The sequence below is a fragment of the Sphaeramia orbicularis genome, chromosome 8 (assembly GCF_902148855.1).
Source record: "Sphaeramia orbicularis chromosome 8, fSphaOr1.1, whole genome shotgun sequence".
In the NCBI taxonomy this organism is placed as follows: Eukaryota; Metazoa; Chordata; class Actinopteri; order Kurtiformes; family Apogonidae; genus Sphaeramia; species Sphaeramia orbicularis.
Window position 1 is genome coordinate 28,345,049 of NC_043964.1, and position 25,114 is coordinate 28,370,162.

The window sequence follows — 25,114 nt, forward strand, 5'->3', positions numbered from 1 at the left end:
CACACGATTTGATAAATAACTGTACTTTTTTCTGCTGCCTCTAAGTCTATCCTACCCAAGCAGTGGGCTGTTAATCCTCAATCCTTCTCCATTTCACCATTTCACTCCAAGTCAAAAACAAGAACCCCTGCCAATGCCACGCCTCGCTCTCCTCCTCACCCTCCCCTGACTGAACAATCCTTTAGCGGCAGAAAAATCTATCCCTACACAGTTCACATGCCATCTATTCCTCATTGTCAACGAGTACTGCATCTTTCCATCCTGGGTTTGTAATGTCCTATTAGATCAGCTATTGATCAGACACCGGCTCAGATGACAGGAACAAGTGTCGAACAGGTAGCAATCTAGGCGCCATCTGGAATGACCTCTTAGAGGCAAGTCGGGCTACACTGCCTGTCCAGTGGAATGACCCACTAATGTACTACAAAGCTGTTGATTGATAGAAGAACAGATCTAGCAAGGCATTAAAAAGATGAGTAGATTTCCAATGGATAGTCTTGTGGGTCCATTTAGTTTGTAAATGGCCTTCAGATAGCACCAACCCAGGTCCAGCCTCTGTGAATTCCCCTCGCCTCACAAATCTCCTCGAGCATTTCCTCAATCTGTTTGCATTATTCCACCCTCACCATTTAGGTTAATGCATTCATATATTCAAACAGAACCGGTAATGTGATGAGCTGGAACTGTGGAGGAGAGAGAATCACGATTATGGTTATGATGTGGACAAAGGTCTTGCTTTACTGAGCGCGCTCCTGCTGCTGCAACAAACACGCCGCTGAAGGGGCGGAGAAAGAGAGTCAATACAGTGGAGAGAAGTGAGTCACCATGCTGCCTCACAGTGTACATGCAGCTTTTTAACACACATGCAGCCGATTAACAACAGCAGTCTTGCACACTTTAAATTAGGGCGGCCAGGATAATGAAATTTCAGTTGCTGCTTCACTGTCATACAAATAACTGAGATTAACAATTGGACTTTTCCTGTTCGTATTATACCATTCATGTAGAATAAAAATCATAGTAGCACACATACAGTACGGCTAATGAAAAAGAGGAGCCGTCTATTGTCACTGAGCACTAGAACGCTTGAATAAAAAATGCATTTCTGTTTGCCTTTGTAAGCAAAATCTGCACAGACCAAACTGCCATAAATATGCAAAGACATCACTGATAATGGCAGATACCTCTAGAAGTTAAGCACCTGGAAAAGAAACTGTTGGTGGCTCTAATTCAGCACTCAAGTGTCATTAAACCACAGCGGAAGAAGTGGGGCACAACAAGACGACAATATTAAGACATGCCAGTCAAATCTCACGTTGTGGAAAAGGATATGGAGGAAGTGATGGATATATGACTTTTCTGTTAGTTTTAATCAGCTGTTTTAACACAAGTGAACGGAGACGATTTTCATGACTGTTATATAAATGCGACAAGGCGATTACTGTAAAAATAGGCCTATTGTAAATATGCAGAAAAGGTCTGATAATATTCCCACAAGCATATCTCCCATTACACTTGCAGACGTGTACGTGTATTCAGACAAATATACTTATCTACACACCGTTTCCTTGACTCTATACTGAATATGAAGAAGTCCAGGGAGGCTAGGAAAGGAGAGTGATGATGACGACGCTCCAGACGCGTGCTGTACACTGACCCTGTGGGGCTGCAGCCTGTCAGTGCCTTGGCAGGATGATGTTGTTACCCCCCCCTTTATTTCCACATGACAATGCTTTGCCTGCAATATGAAGTCTCAGAAAGCAGCTCTAGAGACACACAATATGTATGTTACTCTATCTCCTTTCATTTCTTTCACGTCCTCCATCGGCTCATTGTAACCTCTGTTGACAATGCCATGATGTGTGGGCTGAGACTGTTTTCCCACCTCATACAAATGAATAAGAGAGCTAAGGGATTGCTTGAGTATATAGTATGGCCTCACAATGTCTTATACTTACAAGGGATGGGTCATGATTTTCAATATCTTCCTTTGCTTTTTCAGGGCCTAGTACCAAGGGCCATCAGGCACAGCTAATGTACCGCACAGCCATTTTTGCAGGGTTTCTGGTTCATGTTTTAGTGAGACAATATTTTCCAGGACTGCAGACTGAATGTAAAGCCTGTTAATGACACAGGTAACAAAGTTTACTCTTCCTGAGCTCTTTCACAGTCGCACAGATTGCCAACAGATCGTTATTGACCATGTTAGCAAGTTACGCCTCCGTTTAGACCACTCTAGGTGTATGTGTTAACAATGAAATCAACAACATTCACTGTAACACTGGTCTTCTTTACTTATTTTTCTGCTTCTGTTTTCAGGCAGCTGAAGAAGTAAGAAATGGTAATCACATAGGAAGACTGCATCTTTTTTTTTTTTGTCTTGTCCAGCATCATAACAGCAGAATGGTGATCTGACTGCCTTTTTGTGCTGAGCAAATTTGCTTGGCCAAGGGAAACTTCCTAAAGTAAATGGGGCTCCCCTTGATAGTCTACTGTCTTTATTTAGAGGGAACAGTGAGAAAGAGAAGAAAGGGGGAAGAGAGAAAGGGGAGAGAGTGAAGGGGGGAGAAAAAGGAAGAAGAAGGTGGTGAAGACCCTCACAAGAACATATCAACAATACTAACAACAACAACCATGGTGATAATTATAATGATAACAATAACTAGAACCAGAACTGAGTATACTAGGCAAAAGAAGAGGGAAGACTGCATCTTTAACAGCAACCACTTCTAAGCCATGATAAAAATCTAACCAGGACTACATTGGAATTGTGGGAGTAGATTGATACCATGATCTAAAACGCCATATGCTAGCCCATAGACAATAGGTTTTCAGCGACTAACCATGATGGCTACGGCAGTTGCATGTCACGTCTCCTTTGTACTTTCTTCTCTTGAATTAATGTTTAGAAAGTTTATCGATTGTGTAGTTTGGTCTGATGAGGACGAACATGAGGGCCACATACATTTACATATGTAAATGTAAATAAGATCATTAAATATAATGATTGCATTATGTGTCTTGTTTTAATCAAAAAGATAAGAGGTTGTGAGAGAAAATATTTTCACTTGTCAAACTGTGGTCTTAATATTACACAGGAGGCACAAAAGCACAATATTTACACCCTATGCAAAACAAATTTCCTTCTAATATAACTGCTATGGTCTGAAATTGATTTGGTAGATGTTAATACAAGTTCTAATGGAAAATAGACCAAACACACACACAAAAAAAAACTGCTGTACTGCTTCTAAATAGTTGCAGACAGACAAAACATGTATGGCAAGAGGGCAGTCCCTGCAGGCGGCAGTGTTTTGTTTTTGACTGCACAGATGGTTAAAAGTCTAGTTTCAGCTTAACAAAAGGCTACCGGATCATTTGTCAAACCTTGCAGCTACCAGATGCCCACAACAGCGCCACTCTGGGGAAAAAAGGAAAAGAAACAAAGGACAACACACGATTGCTCATGTGACTGACACCCACAGCACAGAGGTTCTGCTCCGTCCCTTTAGACTCAAATCTCACCAGATCAGATCACAAGTTAATTTCTCCTTTATTCCTACTGCAGCATTCAGGGTCCACAGTTTTCAATGACAAAAATTACCTTAAGGAAAATCTATGAGCCCTGCAGACAGACCAGAAGCAAAGTGGGGCTATTAGTATCATTCATAGTTATATCCTTCTGTTAGCATCTAATGATATAATCTTTACCTCTTTCACAATGACAGAGGACAATTGCCAGCTAAAATACCAAGCCCCCTCCAAGCAACAATGTCACTTGAATCCGTGGTTTTAACAAAAGAGAATAATTGAGTGTCCACAGTGGATGAGATTGATTGCTTCTTGGTTTTGGCTTGTTTGGCCCCTGGAGAGTGATTGACAGCTCATTAGCCAGATGGTGGTACTAAGGGAGGGCTGGATGACAGTCTTATTGGCTCGCTCAGACTGTGACCAGCATGCTTTGTAGCAGCGATGCCTTTCCAATCACTCGAGGACAGTGTGAGCAGAAGTACAAGCTCTGGTTTAAAGGGACGGGTAACAGATAAATGGTCGGGTAACAGATAAATGGTCAGCTGGAGGAAGAGATGACATGAAAGTCAGACTAAACTTGTCCGAAGACAGATGGGGAGCAGAAACTCAAAATGCAAAGTCATGCTAGTTTTCAGACATTCTGCTCAACGTGGAGCAACTCCCTAAATTCAAATTGTGCTATTATTTTTTAGATAAGCATTTCATTTTTTATTGTTGCCTGGGTAACACAATCTTTTACATCCAACCTATTCATCATTTAACTCAAGCATGCATCTCAATAATGCATCCATCATTAAAAGTTTGCTCACGAGTGAGAATTTTTTTGCATGTCCTCTCTTAACAAAACCCAAACAAACACAGGATGTGCATTAAAGGGCCTGGATTTTATTAAACAGGAACATGGGAAGTTAAATTTTCTGAGACTAAAAGACCTACAACTTCAAGTGTGTATCTTAGTCTTGATACATCATAACAAGTTTGCTTAATAGTATTTTTGGCATTCCCTTTCTTAACAAAGAAAGAACATAGGAGCTGCATTGCAGGCCCTGGATTTTATTAAATGTGAACACAGGAGGTTCGATTTTCTGGGGCTAAAAGACCTACAAGGTGACACACGAGGCCTGAGATTACTCTGGGAGAAGGTTACAGACCTCATGCCATTTGTTTCGTCTGAGTCACTGAGCTGCAGCCGCAGAGACTGACAAACTGAAAGCCACATTAGACGAGACCTGGGAGTGACGGAGAGCACACAGCCGGGGAGGAAATAGGGCTGGATTTGGGCCAGAAACCAAAGTATGACATCATCAAACCCTCTGAAGATGGGATGGGAAGAGGGGAAGACGAGAGGATTAGAGGCCTGATGATACATTCTTAAGGATTAAAAAAAAAAAACAGATGCAGCTGATAGCAAATTATTTTACAGTAAGGAACCTGAACAATGCAGTGAATGCTCTGTATGATTCTAAAATTGTAGCTCCTACACTAACATCTATTTCAAAACACAAATGTTAGAGGAAGTTTTAGTACAACTTGCACAGGGTAATGAAGAAGCAGTGGGAATTGTGGGTTGAACAAGGTTTCCACATAAAAAAGCCAAAGCAGGGAGAAGAGGATGAAAAAGCGTGGGAGTGAGCGCAGAAGAGGAACAAGCAACAGCTATGAGGAGGCTGGAGGAGCAGATCCTGATGCTACAAAGTATGCTGATGAGTCAGGGAGCGGGCCTGTGATGTGATGGAGACTGATCTGACAAAGATCTGCACACAGCACAGGCATCGGCCGCTCTCTGAGATGGGCCACGCCACAGTGCAGGGAGGCGTTTGTGTGTAAATCTATTTTCCTACCTCTGGAATTCTAATTCTAAAATTGTTTCCCTCTCATCTCTCTCATCACAAGCAGAACGAGGGTTTGCGGCAGTGGGGTGGGGAGAGGCAGAGGTGGGAGTACGGTTCCTCTGATCATATATGATTTATCAGAAGTACAGGATAAAAAAAAAAAGTTGACTTCAGTTGGCTCTCTAATCACGACCCTTACCCCTTTAATCAAAGTGACAGCAAATACTTCAAAGCAGCTATGGCTGTAAAATTCTGCCAGGCCCACCCACTCTGCCTCTATCTCAGCCAATTTTCACTCAACCTAAGATAATGGCTCGCTTTAAAGTGCGTGGCATATTCCTTCATTGTCAGTATTACAGTAGAGAAGCTTCTTCCTCTTAAAAAAGGCCCACTGTGCTGTATGGAGGAGCATACAAAATAAAATTACACTCATGAATATTCAGACCAACTCAACACCAGTGTAGCACTTTAAAAAATATAAATTATGAATGAGTGTAGTTGGGGAGATGGAAAATGATAAAAACAAGTGGAGGTTTCTATCTATAAGCTCATGCTGACATACTTCTATGTAAAAATATGGTTAGATGGCACAAGGTAATATGGAGACAAACTCAGTATTAGAGATATGCATGCACTGACATGATATTTACAAATAACAGGTATCTGAAAGAATTTGTTGAAATAGTGGCCGACGGCTAACATCAGGCCTCTCAACTGGAATTACGGACTTTGAGAGAAAATACTGTCTTGAAAAAGAAAAACTGAACATAGAGTCTCTCACTGGTGTATGACTTACTTTTGATTCTGATGTTCAGGGATCCAGATTCATTTATTAAAGGACTAATTATTCTGCATATGGTGATATCTTTAACAGAGTATCTTCTGTGCACATAACCTTATTCACGCAAATTCACCACTTCCCATATCTTCTGCGAACATGGTAAGATAAAAAGAAGCAAGATTAAAAAGAATAACGTCTTAGGGGACTACACAGTAGCTAATAATTAATATCAAAGACAGTTCGTCTCATTAATCTAATCAATTATTCCCAATATGTTGAAACGGGCCTGTTCGTTATCCTTCAAAAAACCACCACAGGCTGAACTCTACTCATACTCAAAGATGGGTGTTGAATTAGTTGTACATCTGAGGGGGTGAGTGTAGCCAGGCAACACATCTCTCATGTTAACATTACTAGCCTGTATTTAGTTCACATTAACCACTACATTCTTGTTCACATGTTAACATGTAACACAAAACCTGATTGAGCCACTTCCATTTTCAACTCCATAACATATGGCTGATAATCCAGTGCCAGTTCCAGAGGACATCTATTATTATATGCAGTGTAAACTCAGTCTCTTCGCAAATACAGGGCCATATGATTTAGTGGAAAACCCATATTATAGTTTTGTGAGAAATTTTAAGACTGCATTAAACAAATCATATCAAGGGTCTACTTCCTTGAGTTTTACAGTCAGTGTCTCTGAACATGAAATGTCCCTGTAAGGAAGAGGACATTTTAGTTGTTTTGTTTTTTTGTTGTTTTTTTTTTGCAATGGTTTCCTCAGTGTTCATTTATCCTAGGGTCTGTATGACGAAACATGATTAACAGGTTAGGTGACTTTCAGTTTAAACTTAGGTTTTCAGTATCACAAAGGTAGTTTACTTGTTCTTATGTTTGAGACAGCAGATCAAAACACAAAGGCAGTGCCTACTCACCACCTTGGTGTAAATATCAAAAAAGGTGTGCACTGTGCAAAAAAAACTGAATAGGTCTTTGAAAAAGACAAGTTACTCTCCAGTCTGAATTCTGCTTTCTGAATTATCTTGTTACTTGCTATCAGATTGTTTAACACCACCAAGGCTGGAGTAAAACAATAAGAATAAGGCTGACATTGCCCGACATGACAAAAATACAACTAAGCAACCCATTAGCTTCATGGAATACACAAATGTAATTCTTGTTAGATCCACTCATGCCTTAATGATGTTATATTTCTAAGAATTTTACTTAACATATTCACACAGTGGGCAGTCAGTCCTCCTTCCTAGCTATGGCTGCATGTGTTGATTTTAGTCTCTATATAGTGCAAGTCAATAACTACTTCTGTGATACCAATTAGTGAGAAAGCAAATATTTGGTTATGTCAAATGGGGTAATCGAAAGAGATCATGGGCCCGTTGAACCTACTTTGACAAAGAGGGTCATATGACCACATTGAACAAACTTCACTCCCTTAACAGAGAGTGATTGTTTATTTCTTGACTGAAAGGTGTAGATAATGCATGAACAAAGAGTAAGTTGTTACATTCATGCATGCACAGTTTTCATAATTGCAGCCATTTGTGATTACATCATTTAACAGTCTGACACTGCATTTGCAGCTAACTGTGCATCTTCAATGGGCAACATGTGAGAAAAATAGTACTCTAAATCTACTGGTAGAGGACATTGGATTCAAAGCCAAACTGGGTCTTCATGTCATCCCTGTGGCATCATTCTGCCATTTGCCACACATGTTTTGTTTTGGGGTTTTTTTTCAGGGTTTTTTGTGCATGCAGAGAAGGTGACATTCTTTCCACCAGTGTTCCATGTACATCGCAAGGGAATTGATTTTAGCTTAAGGTAGGGGAGAGGACAGCTTGTAGGGAGGCTGCTGATGACAGACTAAGGAAACGAAAAGAACAATATAAGAAGCAGAGAGGAGGAGACTACCAAATTCAGGATGGCATGGTTAATGAAAATTCATCTGAATACAATATGCCGTACTGAAAGTGCCTCACTTCCCTCAGTAGAGGGACTGTATGTGCATAGCAAAAGACCACAACACCTGTTATCTATGTTGAATTGATGGGTTAAAAAAAAGGCAAGAAAACAAGACTCCTACTCCCATATGGCCATCTTGGACTTAAATGGAAGCAAGACTCTTTAAACACTTATGTCACGTATCATTCTACTGTACCGTCATTGTCTGGGTCCAGATGTGCATAACAGAACCAACAGGTATGCACTGTAACAGATGTTGACAGCTGCTCAACAAACAAAAAAAGACATAACAAAAAGGAAATGAGATCTAAAACAACAGCATGTCTGCTGGCAACAGCTTTTTAAGCACAAATGACAGAAAACAGATGTGTATTTCCAACTAACTTTTGGTGACGAACAAATATATTGCATATGATGTGATAAAATAATTAAAACTGAATACTGTACTAGTATGTTGCAGAATGTTATGTAGGACAGCCTCATGGTTTCAAGACTGCAGCTTTACTGAAGCCATGGCATGTGAAACAAACTACTGCGCTGGCAAATTAACTGTACTAATGTACTAACATATTATAACCAAAATAAACCAAAGCTTTCAAGTGTGCAGAAATCTATCTACGACAGTTTAATCTAAGTTACCTGTCTGTGAATGCCATCTAACCGTAAAGAATACATCAGCTAGTTGTGTGCTTATATCAAGAGGACTGGTATTTATGCAGCAAGCCACAAATGAGGCAAAATAGAACAAGACAGGAGAAATTTCTTTCTGCGCTTTATATTACTGGCACAGCGTTTTTCTTCACATAGCAGAGGCACAAGGATTTTTTCCCCAGAACTACATAAGTGAAATGTGACAATGTTAATGGACTTTTTACAGAGAGTTATCATGAAAAGTTGGTGTGAAGTTGGCAATGAGGCAATCAGAACTGACAGGTAATTGGTTTTCTCAAAAGTACGGGTTGAAATGGCTAAACACATCTATCCAGGGGAATTAGAAAAAGCCTACAGAGAAGTGAGCACTTAAACTTCTCCAAATATGTGTGCCATTGTAATTTCTGTGACAAAATAACTGAGCTCACATTAAATACTTTTCTGTCATTAAGGCATGGGATATAATGTAGACAATGAAAATGATCATTCCAGGGTCACTTACCCTTCAACCACAAATAGCATTAATGACAGCATTAAAGGCAATATGAGCTCTGTGCAAAAAGCAAAGCATAATACCAGAACCCTGTATAAACATAAGGGTCATCGACCATTCTGTACAAGTTATTTGCTTTGACATGCCTGCAATGTAGCTAAGCTATGCTTTCGGCTGTTCTGTTCACAGTCCACCCTCCCACCAGGTAATCTCACTAGTTGTCCAGTCCAACAAGAGGTACTGAGGCGAACAAACTGAGTAAGCTATATGTGTCCATGGATTCCTCTGAACTCTACCTACATTATGGCAGTTTATTATTAGTAAGGGATACGCATCAACTTACCACCTCTGTCCCTCCTGCACCACTCTCAAGCACCTATTTTTTCACAATGAAATAAAAAATGTGATATCAGAGATCATTTAGTTTTCTACTGGCAACAATCTAGTAAACTACAAAATGTTGCTAATATATAGTGAAAATCTATTTCAGAGTGAGTAACATGGCACATATGCAAAAAACAAGTGAAAAATGACAAACATTGAAGATAAAGGGCGGGAGAGTAAGTAAAAACTGCAACACAGTTCAATGATGACATCACTTTGTAGAGAGCTATTCGGAGAGGTGTAGGCCGAGCAGGTGTGGGATGGACCCAAAAGGAAACTGGCAATACAGTCATCAGACGTCCCAGCATCGACACTCGTGAGTGAATGATCAATGCAGTGGAAGCACTAACCCAGTGTACACAGATGAGAACCGCCTATTAATAAGTGGTCTCAGAGTGTGTGTAGAAACACAATGGGTCCATTTGGTGTGCTATTATACCCATTACTACAACTCTCTTCAATTCCAAATGCAGCTACCGTGCTACTGTTGACTATCTATCAAACAGAGCCGTCCAGCTAACCTAGCAGACTAATTAATACTACAGTGAACAGTCATTGTTTGAGCGAATGTATAAAAACTGGGTGTTGCACTCAAGACTGCAAAGAAACAACACATCTCCGCAGTTTTCCAAGCAGTTCCTTGCTAGCCCACTCACCGGTGATACCCTAGCTAGGCTAACCTCAGTACTAGCAACATTTCTGCTGCTAGAGGATAGTTTGGTTCAGAGCAGACTGTTCTGTGGTTGTGCTTCATGCGGGACACACATTTGCACTGCAGTTCTGTGTCTGTCTGTGCACCATTAAAATTATTTCACATGTTTTACTAAAGCTAACGTTACAGTTCCTGTGTTTTTACCTTGCGTCTCCTGGTCTCAGCAGTACCACTCCAAACAAAGCATTGGTATATGACTCGAAGATTTTGTTTCCAGTTATCCACCTTATAACCGTTCACATGGGAGCACCCGGCCGGACTCATGACAGATAAAACATTCAGTTTGGATTTTTAGGTGACAATAAAAAGTCTCCTGGATGGTTTACTTAGCTAGCTAGCTAGCTAGCTCGAACTATCTGTCCAGAGATGGTTTCCGTTTGGAAATGGGACAATCGATGTAGTATCCAAAATGCTCCTCGGGCATCTGAAACCACGGTCTTTGATTAAGCAGCTAGAAATATGTTCATGTAGTCATCTAAAGGAATTCACACTTCACTGAAAATTCTGTTCCCGTTGCTGTTTTGACAGTTGCCTTTTCCTTTCACGTTAGCTCTACTTCCACTCTCACGATTAGTTAGCTTCTTTCTCTAGTTAGCCTGCTAACACTCAACTACGGCTTCACAAAGCCCGCCCAGCGTACACCGTGATTTGCCAACACAAAGACGTTGCGTCAATACGTTGATTGCGGAGCACGTTGGGTGCGTTTGTTTTACTATTCGGCCCGTTCCGTGTAAGTGAATTTTGGTGTTTACCATGGGATTTTCAGATGACGTCCTAAATACACTCTCCGTTAGATTAGTCTGAAATACATGACGGAAAAAAGCCAATGTTATTCTGAAAGGAAAAAAAGTTGTGCTTTTCTCGTGGAGTCATTTCAAGCCGGAGGTCATTCGTCATATATTATGTCATAGCATTAATATGATTTATTTTTGACAGGTGCCTCTCTACTGTTTGATGCAGACTTCTCATAGTTAAATATCTCTAAAGACAACTGCTTTTTAGGAAAGTATGTGATATCTAAAATGCATACATTTTAAGTACAATTATACTACAAATTGTGCCACAAAATCCTTCTAGTAAAACCAATTAAAGCCTACCACCTAGTGGTTATGTGATGTTTGTATTCCACTAAAACAAAGCATGCAGGTCTCAACATAACCCCACTTCCATGATTATGTGTGGCATAGACAGATGTCAAATAAAGCCACAACTCATACTAGATGAGAAAGGAGATACACTCCTCTTGAAGTCAGATCAAAAAGTATGCTAGGCTTTACGGGAATTCACATTATTATATATAAACTGAAACTAATTAAAAATCTTTAATTGTCAGTATCTATTTTACATGCATATATGCAACACACACCAAAAGTGTGTGTTTATTATACATAAACTGAAACTAATTAAAAATATTTTATTGTCAGTGTCTATTTTACATGCATATATGCAACACACACCAAAAGTGTGTGTTTATTATACATAAACTGAAACTAATTAAAAATCTTTTATTGTCAGTATCTATTTTACATGCATATATGCAACACACACCAAAAGTGTGTGTTTATTATACATAAACTGAAACTAATTAAAAATCTTTTATTGTCAGTATCTATTTTACATGCATATATGCAACACACACCAAAAGTGTGTGCTCTGCATTTAACCTATCACTGGCTGAACAGGCTGTCAGGCACCTGGGCAGCAAGTTGGGGGGTTACGTGTCTTGTTCAAAGGCACATCGACCAACAATTTCTTTGCATTATGACAGAAAAACAAACAAACCAAATTCAAGTTATGAACAAATCCGATGTGTACAATTATAAATGTATATTGGAATACAGGGTTAATGCCATGAATCATCATTGGGTGTAGAGGTGCCATATTTCACACACCATATGAGGCATTTGAAAGGAAAAAATAATTTGTCATGTCTGAGTGAGGATGCAAAGAATGTGTGTAAAATTCCACCCATGATTTTGATCAATGAGCTACAGTCGTGGAAACAATTATTAAACCACCCTTGTTTTCTTCAATTTCTTGTTCATTTTAATGCCTGGTACAAGGTACAAGGTGCAAGGTACATTTGTTTGGACAAATATAATGATAACAACAACAATAGCTCATAAGAGTTTACTTTAAGAGCTGATTCCATGGTTTTCTTGATAATAAAAGAAAAAAACTTAAGTTCTTACATCAATAGCTATGGCATTGTACTGCCAAAGACAGTGCTTTTAGGCATTCCATGTTTTCTTTTCTGTCTGTTTTAGTCACATGATACACACAGGAGTTAGTACTTGATTGCATAAGCATTGTTTTTGATGACTTCTGATGGTCTAATATTTTTTTCACAACTGTATATGTTACTGAAGTCATATTGAGTTATATTTATCCATGGGTGAGAGTGGGGAGGATGGGCAGCAATAATGGATTTAATCTGCACCTCAGAAAAGTATAAGAAATATCCCACAAAAATTGACATTTTTACAGCCTTACTTTTTCCTTTAAAATTTTAAAAGAAAAACTATGGTTGACTGTATAAACTTTAGCATTCCACTTCTTTGATATTTCACTTGGGGGCAGTGTAGATTCACATATCTTTGCATCTCACCAGTTGATTGTGTCAACAGAACCAAAACCTGCTGTAAAAGCAGCAATGTTTACGCTGTACTGAACAGATAAAAATAAAAATCTTGGCATTGTCTCAGAAAGTTTAACAAGTTTACACAGCAGACTTCAGTGTGTCAGTATCTTAAGATTGTCCCATATCAAGAACAGCACGTTAACGTTGTGTTCTTTGTAACTGTTCAGTCGGTTTTCAATCCATGCTATTTAGATTCTTCCAAAATAATCCTAAAAGTACTATCATTGTCAACTCTTTGTCCTAACCAAAGACTTTTAACATATGTGAGCGACATGATTATTGGATTTAACAAATCATACCAGTGACCCAGTGAAGGCACATAAACACACATATAAATTAATTTCTTCTCATGCGGCCCTTTCCCTGCAATGTTTAATGTGTTTAGTAAAATGCTGGAACAAGGAGTAACTATGCTCTTTTCAAAGTTTGCATGACTCCTTTTACCCCAGCTGAAATGCAATTACACCATTAAAAAGAATCCTGTGAAAAAACCATGAGAATATAAAGGCTCCTTGGAACCGTGCATTGGTTTTCAAGGAAAAGCTGATGAGTTGAGGCAGTTTTATAAGATAATTACCTAGCAGTAGTCGAGGCAGTTCTAAGTAGAATGGTGCAATCCTATGGTTTGCACAATAATATTGAATTAACTGTGGGTTTTGGTACAATGTCAGACTCGAAGAAAAGAAAACAGTTGCAAATGCTGCAGCACTAAAATTAAAAGTTAACATGAACTGTCCAAATAGTTGACAAAATGTGGGTGGATGTAGTAGGAGGGGAATCACTGACTTTGCAAAATGTTTATTAAGAACAGACCCTCTGTGCATAGGAGCTGACAATGCCTCTTTCATGACTAGATGATGTTAAAAGTGAATTTCACCAACTTCCTTTTTATTGCACATAAAGTCAGAATGTGCAAGTTTCTTTCAAGAATCTTCACTGGACTCAAAGCACTCAAATTATTTTTATGTTTCTTACTCTACTCCTGTTTATAAGACTGAAAATTCATGTTTAGTATGAAAAAGTGGACAGAATTTTTAAAACTTTACTTAATGACTGTGGATAAATGATCTTTCATAAATCCATGCATGCTAAGTTTAGACCCCAGCTCAGCATGTAGGACATCTGCATCCTGCCAGATCTGCCGAACACACTTGGATGTGACATATTAGTCTGAAGCTGACAGAGGCCTATTCACGTCACCACTAAAACTGGGTGGGCCAGAACAAGCCTCTTGGGGAGTACTATGGAAGACTTCCACTGGAAATCAGCAGCTGTTATCCAAGTTTTCAGTTCTGCAGAACTCCCCTGACAGAAATAAAATGCACCCAAGCTGAGGTGACATCTTTCCCACAGAGAAGCTAGCCTCTTGAATCGGAAGTTTAAATTTTGGAATTTCTGCTCAAAAACAGGAGTCAATGTAGATCATTGTGCCTTTTCTCTTCTTACAGAATTTCTGTCTGCTTCACTTCCTTTTATCAGTTAATACATATCAAATCACACCACACTATCATTCCAGAGATTCTTTCATTTCCTTAGCTGATCCAGCAAGAAATATGTATGAGATGCAAAATATTTGTTTAATGTTTGCATGTTTGCAATGTTTTTTAATGTTGAATATTTAATTTTACTCAGTTTTTGTTATTAATTTATATTGACATACATGATGTTGTTTTATTTCACTCCTTCATTTTTGCATTTTTGCATTGATTTGACAGCATCATGTTACCTTATTTCTGTCCTCTCTATTTCTATACACTCAAATTTATTTGGAGTGTCATGTTTTCAGGTTTGCTGTACATATCTGAAACACTGAAACATAGAAAACAGCACAACTTTTATTGTGCTGTTTTCTATGTTTCAGTGTATTTGCTTGCATCTTGTATTCTGCTGTTGTGCCCTTCTGGTTTGTCTGTCAAAGCACTTTGTAAACTCTTTTTCTGAAGGTGCTATATAAATAAAGTTATTCTCATTCTTATTCTTATTCTTATTCTTATTCTTGTTCTTGTTCTTGTTCTTGTTCTTTTTCTTATTCTTATTCTTATTCTTATTCTTATTCTCATTCTCATTCTTATTCTTATTCTTATTCTTATTCTTATTCTTATTCTTATTCTTATTCTTATTCTTATTCTTATTCTTAATAATGTAGGGTTTCTTAAGAACCATATTGCTAGTTATGATAGTGACTGCAGATATGGGTACCAGTCTACTTTGCATACTTTAATGAATGGCTGATACTCTGTATGGAATAGCAATAATGATAATATTTACATTAGGGATGCACCAATACTGATTCTGATTTTGGATATTGGTCCTACTGACCCACACAGCTCAATCAGCCAGTCTAAATCATTACTAAACAATCTACACAGAGAAAACAATAACATTTCAACTTCTAACTCTAAAATGAATCAGTAATAGAAATATGTTACTCATTGAATTTTCTTCAGTTTTCTACAAAATAGATCCTTATAAAAATGAATTTCTCATTAAGGTAGCAGCACACAGTCTGCACTTAAGGTAATTCACACCTTAAACATCAAGAAATGTTTTATCAACTTGCTGATCCACAATTAATATTATATTATTATAATAGTTTAAAAAGACTTCAGGAAATGTGAAAAAAGCAATGTCTAAAGTGAAGCCTGTTGTTGTTCGTCTATATAAGCCTCTTCTGCACAGCGAGGCATGTTTCTTATTAATTAAAATGCTGATAATATCCAAAAAATAAAGTCAGATGCATGATGCATCTCTAATATGCAAGCCTTTGTGTAAAACCTTTGGCATATTACAACATGGAGAGAGTTAACAAGCCTCTTCCTGTCGTGTGCCCAATTCTGAATCCATAACTGGGTCAAAATAACCCATAATGCATCAGAATGAAGCTCAAACACTCATTGTAAAAATACTCTTCTATGCACAGGCTATAATATTTTCTACCTTTCCAACAGTAAATTTAGTTAATTTACAAGAATGTCCATGCTAGTGTTTTTGCAAATATAAACAATTTTTCATGAGGGCCGAGGTCATTAAATGACCCACTTATCAGAATTCGAGGTATGACAGCTTTCCTATGACCTAAATGGCGATGGAATACATAATGCCCTACAAACACAAATCTGGGTCAAATATATCACGCTTGTAAGTTTTAGAAGCATATAGCACAAATGCATTGAAATTAGAGTTAGAACCACATGACTATTTGAAGGGTCTGGTTCAAATCTATTCATGAGTTCAAGAATCTCTAAACCTATTCTTAATTAGACGTTAAGTGGCTGTGTCACATCATGGCATTTCTACAGCGGTGGCTAATGAGAACCTGTCCTTCCTACATTTAACGAGTGTGAGTGGCATGAGTGAGAAGTAGATCAACTGCTAATTTTACCCATAGATGAGAACAAAAAGCTACAGTATACACAGGTCAAGTGTAAAAAATGTGGTGTTAAAATCAGTTACTTGTACGGGAAATCTATTTTGTGAGAGACCAGCATATACTAACCCTGCTATAGTTTTGCGTTGCTTTGCAGTTAAATTAATTAAAAGTGGGACAATTTGGTGTCTACTATTAATCTACTATTAATAATGCTATTCACACCATTTTAAAGATGTTCAGGGTTTGAAGATACAAGGTGATGAAGTGTTTTAGGTGAAATTTTGTCATTTTCTTTTTAAGGTGTGCAACAGTGCAGGGTGTCCCATAAGTCTCCATACATAGGAAAAATAAACGTTTCTTGACATAAACCATTTTTATTTATATAATATGCTCTATGTGACTGCCATTTTGTCGGGAACAAATTGATTCAAAACACTTCCTGTTTTTTTTAACTTGACAATAAGTTTTGCCACAGTGTCGTGTGTGATACTCGTCCCATGTTTTCTGTTAAATGCGCTTGCAACCATACGACTGCTTGCTGAACCGGCCATCAGGATGATTTCAATTTGTTGCTCTTTATTCAAATGCATTCTCTGGGTTATCTGAAATATAAAGAAATACATGTTAGAACCATATATGTATGGAATGTATTATGTCTCCTCTGTATGGAGACTTATGGGACACCCTATATAAGTCCATGTTGTTGAATGTGAGGACTGCATCAGCCCAGTCCAACACCCACACTCTCTTCTTCAAGCCAGGATGCATGGAGAAGGTGATTATGAATTGTGCATGGGGTCAGCGGACACAACTGTCATCTTGAAGGGAGTCAGTTAACCTCTATCTATCCATTTTCTGATTCACTTAGTCCTTCAGAGGGTCATGGCTTATCCCGACTATCAACAGGTGAAGGCGGGGTACACTCTGGATGCGTCACCAGTTAATTGCAGGGCTGACATATATAGAACAACCTCATGGTTCTTTTCATGTTGATCCAAAAGTTCTAATCGCCTTTGCCTCCTATGGATACAACCCCAGACAGTGACAAACACTGGATTCTGGACTGCAACAATCAGGAAGGTCCTTTTAAAATGTGGTCCATTTTTATTACAGAATACCTGGGATGCTGATTGGTCTGAGCACAGTCCATGTTTACTCCAAGTGATGCCCTGTCCCAGATGCCTCAGAGCCCAGAAAAGTCCTTAAGGGTACTGTTACCATAAGGCCGACTATTTCTTCAGTGAAGTTTGAACTGGCTTTCCAGAATGAACCTGTGTATTATGGTGTTTGGCAAAGGTTTGCCTCAGTAATAATGAGTCCATGAGGTTGTAGCAGCTATAGATGAATGATGGTTCTGAATATGGTGTGATTTGAATTATCAGATAATACAATGCTCATCTTGTACCCATGTTCTTTACACAATAAAATACAGTCACATTCTATGAATCTCTTCATTCTGTTTTATACCATAGAGCTTGACAAATCTAAACCTTTTCCTGTTTGTCTTTGAAGACATCATGTTAAAACATTTCAATAACTTTTTCATGCATTTATTAACCAAAAAAGCTTTCCTGGATGCTGCTTTTGTGCCAAATCATTATTTCAGTCATTATTATTGCCAGCCTTAAATTGCTCTATCTGTGCTTTTTTTTTTTTAACCCATAAAGACCCAAACAGCCGCTGGATACCAAAATCATCTACTGATCTAATGTTTTTAACACCTGTTGATCCACTAATCCAATTAATCCATGTAAATAATTGGTGTGAAATACAGTCATCTTTTAATGGTCATCAGATATGACCCATTTGGACGTTCAAAGACTCCGCAGTGAATGTGGAAACATCGTCATCTTCTACAACACTGATTCACCAGTAAAATCCATAGAGTTGGATCAATGACATTGGATGGAGACACTGGGTTTATGTTGAGTTATTGATATATTTTGGTGGAAAAAGTCACTTTTCTTTCAGTTTTCTCTGTTTTTGATATAATAACCCTCAACTTTACTTTGAGCTTTTATGAACACCTGCATGATTAGTGAATAAAATATAGGAAAATACATGAGTTACACCGAAAAAATGCAAAATAAGCAGGATAGTATTACAATCAATGGTGATAAATCACTTAAGAAAGGTTAAATATAGAGAAAAATTCATTTGCAAACTGCCACTAAAGTAGCACTGGGTCTTTATGGGTTAATATGTTGCTGAATGAGTGAGGAATCAATGTATATTAACATAAAGAAATTATTATGTTATGTTCATACTGACAATACAAATCTAATCAAATTTTAATCACTGCTTTGTTTTCTAATTTTCATCTTCCATAAAATCCTAACTTTTTTCTGGTTTGAGACTGCTTAACATAAAACAAATTACAGAACATGTTTTCATGTTCAAATTCAAAAATAGTAAAGAAACTACAGTCTTTAAAAAAACACTATCACAAAACAAATTAGCACTGGGAAGAGAGAGATCATTCACTGAGGTCTGGTATCTCAGGAATATGAATCAGTTAAGACGAGTAAGAAGATTAAATTGAGAGAGATACAGCATTGCTATGTCTGTCTTTATTGATATATAATACTTAACTTCTGAAATGTGAGCAGCTGAAATAGTAAAATGAAATCATAAAAGGAAGTACTAGTGATGCTTATGGTTTTCTATCAGCTCTTTTTGGGGGATTTCCTTTTAAGCTGTCTCATTAACTTATTTGTAACACTAAGCACCCATGTATGTGAGCGAGGTCAGTTCACACTGGAAAGGTATGACCTATATACAATCCTACAACTACTCTGACACATAGACACAATGTTGTGGTCCATTAAACCAGAATGGTGCCATTGCACATCAGTGTTTGCACAGGTTGCTATGTTTCACTCTATATGCACACTACATATTGTGTCACACTTGCCAGGCACGGGAGGATATATTCAAGCAAAAATGCCACTGGTTGCTAGGTAGTGAGGTGTGAAGCTTTTCTTTCCAGCCATCATAGGTAAGGCTATTTGTTCCGTATATTAGAGTGTGGCCTAATTCAACAAAATGTAGGCTAGGCCATATGAGGTCTTTAGCCATCATTTTGCAAACATTTGGCATTGAAGTAGAGATGACTGATGATTATACAAGCAAGGAATGGATGAACATGTGAATATAAAGTTTGAGATTCTTACGTCAACACAAGCTGTAATTAAAAATGAAGTTGTCCTCTGAAGAGGGGTGGTGGTGGTGGCGGGTTAAAAAAAAAAAGTAGAGATGACTAAAACCTATTGACTGCCCTATTTCTCACTGTACAAATTATTTCTTAAAAACTATTTGCCATCTCTTGGCTCATCTATTATATCAATAAAAATTGGGAATCATACCAGAGCAAGAAGGAAAGTTAGAAGACAACACTTATTGCAACAGTACCACAAATTTGCCTGTTTTGATTATGCCAAACTGGATTTGCTCGTAAATGCACCACAACTTGCCAACAGCCACTTCCAAACAGTGGGATTCGGAGACAATGTTAGTCCATGAAATTTATCAAAAGGTTTTTAATTATCAGGCTGTTTATACTTGTGGAAGCAAAGCCTCCCAACTGAAGTTAAAGTCAATTAACTGATTTAATTATTAATGTGTGGATCTGACGCAGTGACAAAGTAATCACCCTTTAGTACATAAAAGTTGTTGAACAATATTTCATGTATAGTCCTCTGATGGCTTTTATGTTGTGTCATTCTTCATTTTATTATTATTATTATTATTATTATTATTATTATTATTATTAGTATTATTATTGCATCATATATATATATATAGATAGATAGATAGATAGATAGATAGATAGATAGATAGATAGATAGATAGATAGATAGATAGATAGATAGATAGATAGATAGATAGATAGATAGATAGATAGATAGATAAGTAAGTAAGTCAATTTTATTTATAGAGCACTTTTCACAGACAGAGTCACAAAGTGCTTTATCAATTCAAGTCAGAATCAAATTAAGCAAACACTTGTGATTAGTGACAGTGGCGAGGAAAAACTTCCCTTTATCGGGCAGAAACCTCGAGCAGACCCAGACTCCTGAAGGATGGCTGTCTGTCTTGACCAGTTGGGGTTAAAGAGAGAGAGAGAGAGTAAAGGAGGAGAAAAGAGAGAACGATAGAGATATAGAGAGACTGGGGGGGGGGGGGGGGGGATGACACATGGAGTACGTTATGATGAATACATAGATGTAATCAGTTTGTGGTGGCCCTGGGTCAGGTAGGAGACTAAAAAGCCTTTTTGAACAGGAGGGTTTTGAGGTGTTTCTTAAAGCTCTCTACAGAGTCCATGGACCGTAGGTGTAGAGGCAGGTCATTCCATAGACGTGGTGCCACAGCTTTATATATATATATATATATATATATATATATATATATATATATATATATATATATATATAAAATTTCATTATTATATTATTGTACTGTTTTATCGGGGGGGGGGGGGTTACAATACAACACTGTTATCAAACAATTATGATAGACAGATAGATAGATAGATAGATAGATAGATAGATAGATAGATAGATAGATAGATAGATAGATAGATAGATAGATAGATAGATAGAGTTTTATGTTGTAAAATGCAAGTCTGTTTCCAACAATTATAAGTGACAACATTTATTGCTTTAATTAGCCCACGACTCACATGAAATGACGTAATCAGTTGAAGTATTACGTCAAATTTCTGCGCCGCTGTGAAGCCATCGTCAGTTTGTTTTTGCGATGGCGGTGGCTCAACCAAAACTAGAGAAAGAGAGCGAAGATTGCTCTTTGCTGCCTTTGGTTCATGATATCATTAAATGGTAGGAAAACCGACTGTTAAGCACATGTTACGGTTGTATACGACTCGCAGGCACGATCTGTAATGTAAACAGTTAGCCCTGCTAGCTAAACCTGACGTTAGCTGTATAGCAAGAACAACAGAGGGGAACATTATTGAAAGGTAGCAGAAGATTAACATTTTCCTGTGTTCCTCTGTGTGTGTCACCCGTTTAGCATGGACAAAGACAGCCAGGATGTCCACCAAGACCTGGCAAAGCTAAAAGCAAAGATCCAGGAAGCTCGGGAGCAGATCTCCACCATGCCTGGGATCGACAGCAGTCCGCAGGAGCAGCAGCAGCAGCTGGCCACCCTGAGGGAGCAGGTCCGGACCAAGAACCAACTGCTGCAGAAATATAAAGGTCTGTGTATGTTTGACGTGCCAAAAGCATCGTGAAATGAAGACTACACTGTTGCATTAAGTGGAGGATGTCCAAACACTGTGGAGGAGGAGGAAGGGCTTCATGACCCACTGATGTACGGAGCACTATGTGATGGACATAAAGGACACATGGAAATGATCCAAAACATCTTCTGTTTCATCCTGCAATGGATTTTGAACGTCAGAATACTCATTAGTCTCAATTTTGTTGTTAAAGGTATTATTTGTATTAACGTGATGTTTTGTTTTTTATATATTTTGTAATAAAATAAACTTATTTGTATTTGACTTAATGCGTACTTTATTTGCATGACCACAAAAGTAAAACTTTTAACAATTAAATATAAATAAATAAACTAGATCGAACTATTAAACTATGAGCTAAATCAAGTTTCAATGCAATATCTGTCTCCCAAAAGTTATACTTCAGCTTAATTTAGTCACAATGTCTGAGGGAAGCATTGTGATGTTTACTGAGATGTCCAGGCTCATATTCTGTAGATGTAATGGAAAATGCTTACTGGCACAAACAGCTGAAAAATCATATTTTCTTTAGTGAAAATGAGATGTAATAATGATGCTTCCAACTAAAAAAAAAAAAAATGTGTGTATATATATATATATATATATATATATATATATATATATATATATATATATATATATATATGCTGCAATTGCATTTTCAGTCAGAATCTTTTTTAATACTGTTCAGTCCTAAGATTTATATACAAATTACATATGTGTATGTGTGTGTGTGTGTGTGTGTGTGTGTGTGTGTTGAGGAACTGGTGTCACATCAATTATGTATCAGTTATTTTGTCTGTAACATAACCTATTAGGCATATTCTCATATCCTATCATGCATATTCTCATATTTCCAAAGGGTCAGTTTTCTAACAAGTGGGGAGTGATGGTGCATTGATGGATAATATTCTGCAGGAGCAAAGAGAGAACGAGTTTAAAAGTAACAAGTTTTTATTTCCTTTTTTTTTTTTTTTCTTTTTTTCTTTTTTTGCAAAAGTTGGTGTAGACATAAATACATACTCAATAAAATTTGTTCATAATGCAACATACATTCAAGTCTTTAAAAATAGCAAAATGTAAACATTTATTTTTTTTTCTCCAGTGCCACTTTAGGCAAACTCTAGTAGATTTTACAGCATCTTCAGATTATCTACTGTATCATTACACAGGTTTTAGGCCAGTGAGCTGAGACACTTGTCCTATGTGCACAGAAAATCCACTGTTTTTTGGGGGCATGTTCTGACTGCAGTAGTTCAGGTAAGAGTCTTATCAAGTCCTTTTGCACACTGGGATGTACAGTGTCAGCAAATGATGCAGCCTTTCTCTTTGGTCTGACTGCCTCCAATTGCCTTTTCTTTAATATACATCAAGTCACTGTGCACGCTTGGTCTCCGTGCAAACGGCGCCACGACACCATATGCATTCCCGTCTTTGCACTTCTTGTTTCTGAAGGACTTTCTGTGGAGAACCTCGCAGTACTGCAGGGAAACTTTGCAGTGTCGGTCGGGGCTCATTTCGTCGGGCAGCTTGGCCATGGTAAACAGAGTCTGAAACATTTGGTCTACGTTAATGTTCTTCTTTGCTGAGATCTCAAAGTAGGCGCAGTGCTCGTCTCCTCCAACCAGCTGCTCAATCTCATCCTCCTGTATTTCACGGTAAAAGTCTCTGTCACACTTGTTGCCGCAGATGACCAACGGGACATCCACGTTTTCCTTGGTTTTATTTCGCAGGCAGGACTTTGTTTCGAATATTTGACGCTTGAGACGTTGCACCTCTTGGAATGAGTCTCTGTTGTCCAGACTGAAAACCAAGATGAATACATCACCTGCAAGACAAAAGAGAGGACAGAGTTAGTGTGATGATAATAATTAAAAAAAAAAAACAGATGCAGTGTTTTGAAGTGCAGATGGAGAATATGCATGTAAGCAAATAAATCCTGTAAAAACTCAACTTACCAGTGAGTATTGAAAGCCTCCTCATTGCTGGAAATGGGTGATTTCCAGATGTGTCCAAGATGTCCAGCTGGTAAACATGCCCTCTGATGCTGTAGAATTTCCTATGAAAGTCCTCAATAGTAGGTGTGTACTGGTCGTCAAACCTTTCGTTCAAAAACCGAGAGATGATAGCTGTCTTCCCAACTTTAGTGGAGCCCAGAATCACCATCCTGTGGCAATTCTTGGCGGGTATGTCAAAGTCGTTCTCGGATGGTGACATTTTCTTTATCATGCTTGCTGCAGCTGCACCCAGTGGATAAGGGTGAATAGGAAAGATTTAAGATCCTTTTCAGTGATCCGAGGGGGTCTAACCTCTCTGTCTGAAGACACAGGAGGGCAAGCGGACAATTTATGGGGGAAGTTTGCCGCGCCTCCCTGATGCGTCATGCGTCACGCTCTGCCTTAGGGAGCAGGAGCAGACTTGAAATTATAATGTTACTGTGGCTGTTTTTGTGCGTCAGCTGTGGCCAGCCCTCATCAAGAAAAGGGAGAAGAACTGGGCATGTTTTCAGGAGTATTCTGCAGAATTGTCTGAATATATCTACTCTTGGATTTTGATCGAATTTCGTTTTTTATGCGCAAACACCCAAAACCAAACGTTAAAACGGATTATTTGTGGAGTTTAAAACGCTCAAGATTATCATTTAAAGCGCTATATCATATTATGTGCCACAAACTATATTTTTTGCACATAAATCTGCAGCGTATGCATTACTTTAATTAAACATATTTCAAAGCAGTGCACAATTTCACAGTAATTACAATGTTTTAATGTGGATCAGCCTTTACCCAAACATGCACCACCAACCAAAAGCATACTGATCTAAAATGTTTACTACCTGTTGATCCACTAATTCTATCAATACATGCCAATAGTTGGTGTAAAATGCAGTTTGTCATCTTTTCGTGGTCATCAAATGCTTCTGAAAGTCATTTGGATCGTTCAGAAGCACCATAGTTACTGTGGAAACACCGTCATCTTCTACAACATTGATTCACCAGTAAAATCCCTCGAGTTGGATCAATGACAGTGGATGAAGACACTTGATTTGTGTCCAGTTAATGCTATATTTTTCTGAAAAAGTCACCATCTCAATGTTTTTTTCTGTTTTGATACAATAACCTTTAACTTTACTCTGAGGCTTTATGAACATCTTAATGATCAGTCAATTAAACATAGGAAAATAAATGAATTTCACTGTAAAAAATGCAAAATTCAGAGGATAATATTATAATTAATGGTGATAAAACATTGATTCACCAGTAACACTCATGAAGTTTGATCAATGACAGTGGATGGAAATGCTTGATTTATGTTCAATTTGACTGAAAAAGTCACTTTTTCTGCAGTTTTCTCTGTTTTTGATAGAATAAACCTAAACTTTAATCTGTGCTTTATTGAACATTTTCATTGTCAGTAAATTAAATATAGGAAAATATCTGATTTATACTGCTAAAATGCAAAATACA

General features: G+C 37.9%; 3 protein-coding genes across 4 annotated transcripts in view; 1 reads left to right on the forward strand and 2 right to left on the reverse strand.

Moving 5' to 3' along the window:
• LOC115424225 (ubiquitin carboxyl-terminal hydrolase 22-like) overlaps positions 1 to 10,968 on the reverse strand; it is a 29,211-nt gene extending 18,243 nt beyond the window's left edge. The window contains exons 1-2 of one of the 2 annotated variants that reach the window (XM_030141345.1): positions 10,518 to 10,968; positions 9,621 to 9,653 (exon numbers count right to left, since the gene is read on the reverse strand). In XM_030141345.1, coding sequence (XP_029997205.1) covers positions 9,621 to 9,653; positions 10,518 to 10,637 — 153 coding nt within the window. In that variant the 5' untranslated portion in view covers positions 10,638 to 10,968. The remainder of the gene's footprint in view (positions 1 to 9,620; positions 9,654 to 10,517) is intronic. The other variant, XM_030141346.1, reaches the window with a different exon arrangement.
• Positions 10,969 to 21,104: 10,136 nt separating this feature from the next.
• On the forward strand, positions 21,105 to 21,911 carry med9 (mediator complex subunit 9). Its single transcript, XM_030141443.1, has 2 exons — positions 21,105 to 21,225; positions 21,419 to 21,911. Exons 1-2 carry the CDS (start codon positions 21,146 to 21,148, stop codon positions 21,636 to 21,638), a joined length of 300 nt encoding a protein of 99 aa, XP_029997303.1. The 5' UTR covers positions 21,105 to 21,145; the 3' UTR covers positions 21,639 to 21,911.
• A 684-nt stretch (positions 21,912 to 22,595) lies between these two features.
• On the reverse strand, positions 22,596 to 23,918 carry LOC115424440 (dexamethasone-induced Ras-related protein 1-like). The gene is made up of 2 exons (XM_030141708.1): positions 23,606 to 23,918; positions 22,596 to 23,475 (listed from the first exon to the last, which is right to left on the reverse strand). Exons 1-2 carry the CDS (start codon positions 23,874 to 23,876, stop codon positions 22,952 to 22,954), a joined length of 795 nt encoding a protein of 264 aa, XP_029997568.1. The 5' UTR covers positions 23,877 to 23,918; the 3' UTR covers positions 22,596 to 22,951.
• Between the last annotated feature and the right edge of the window lie 1,196 nt (positions 23,919 to 25,114).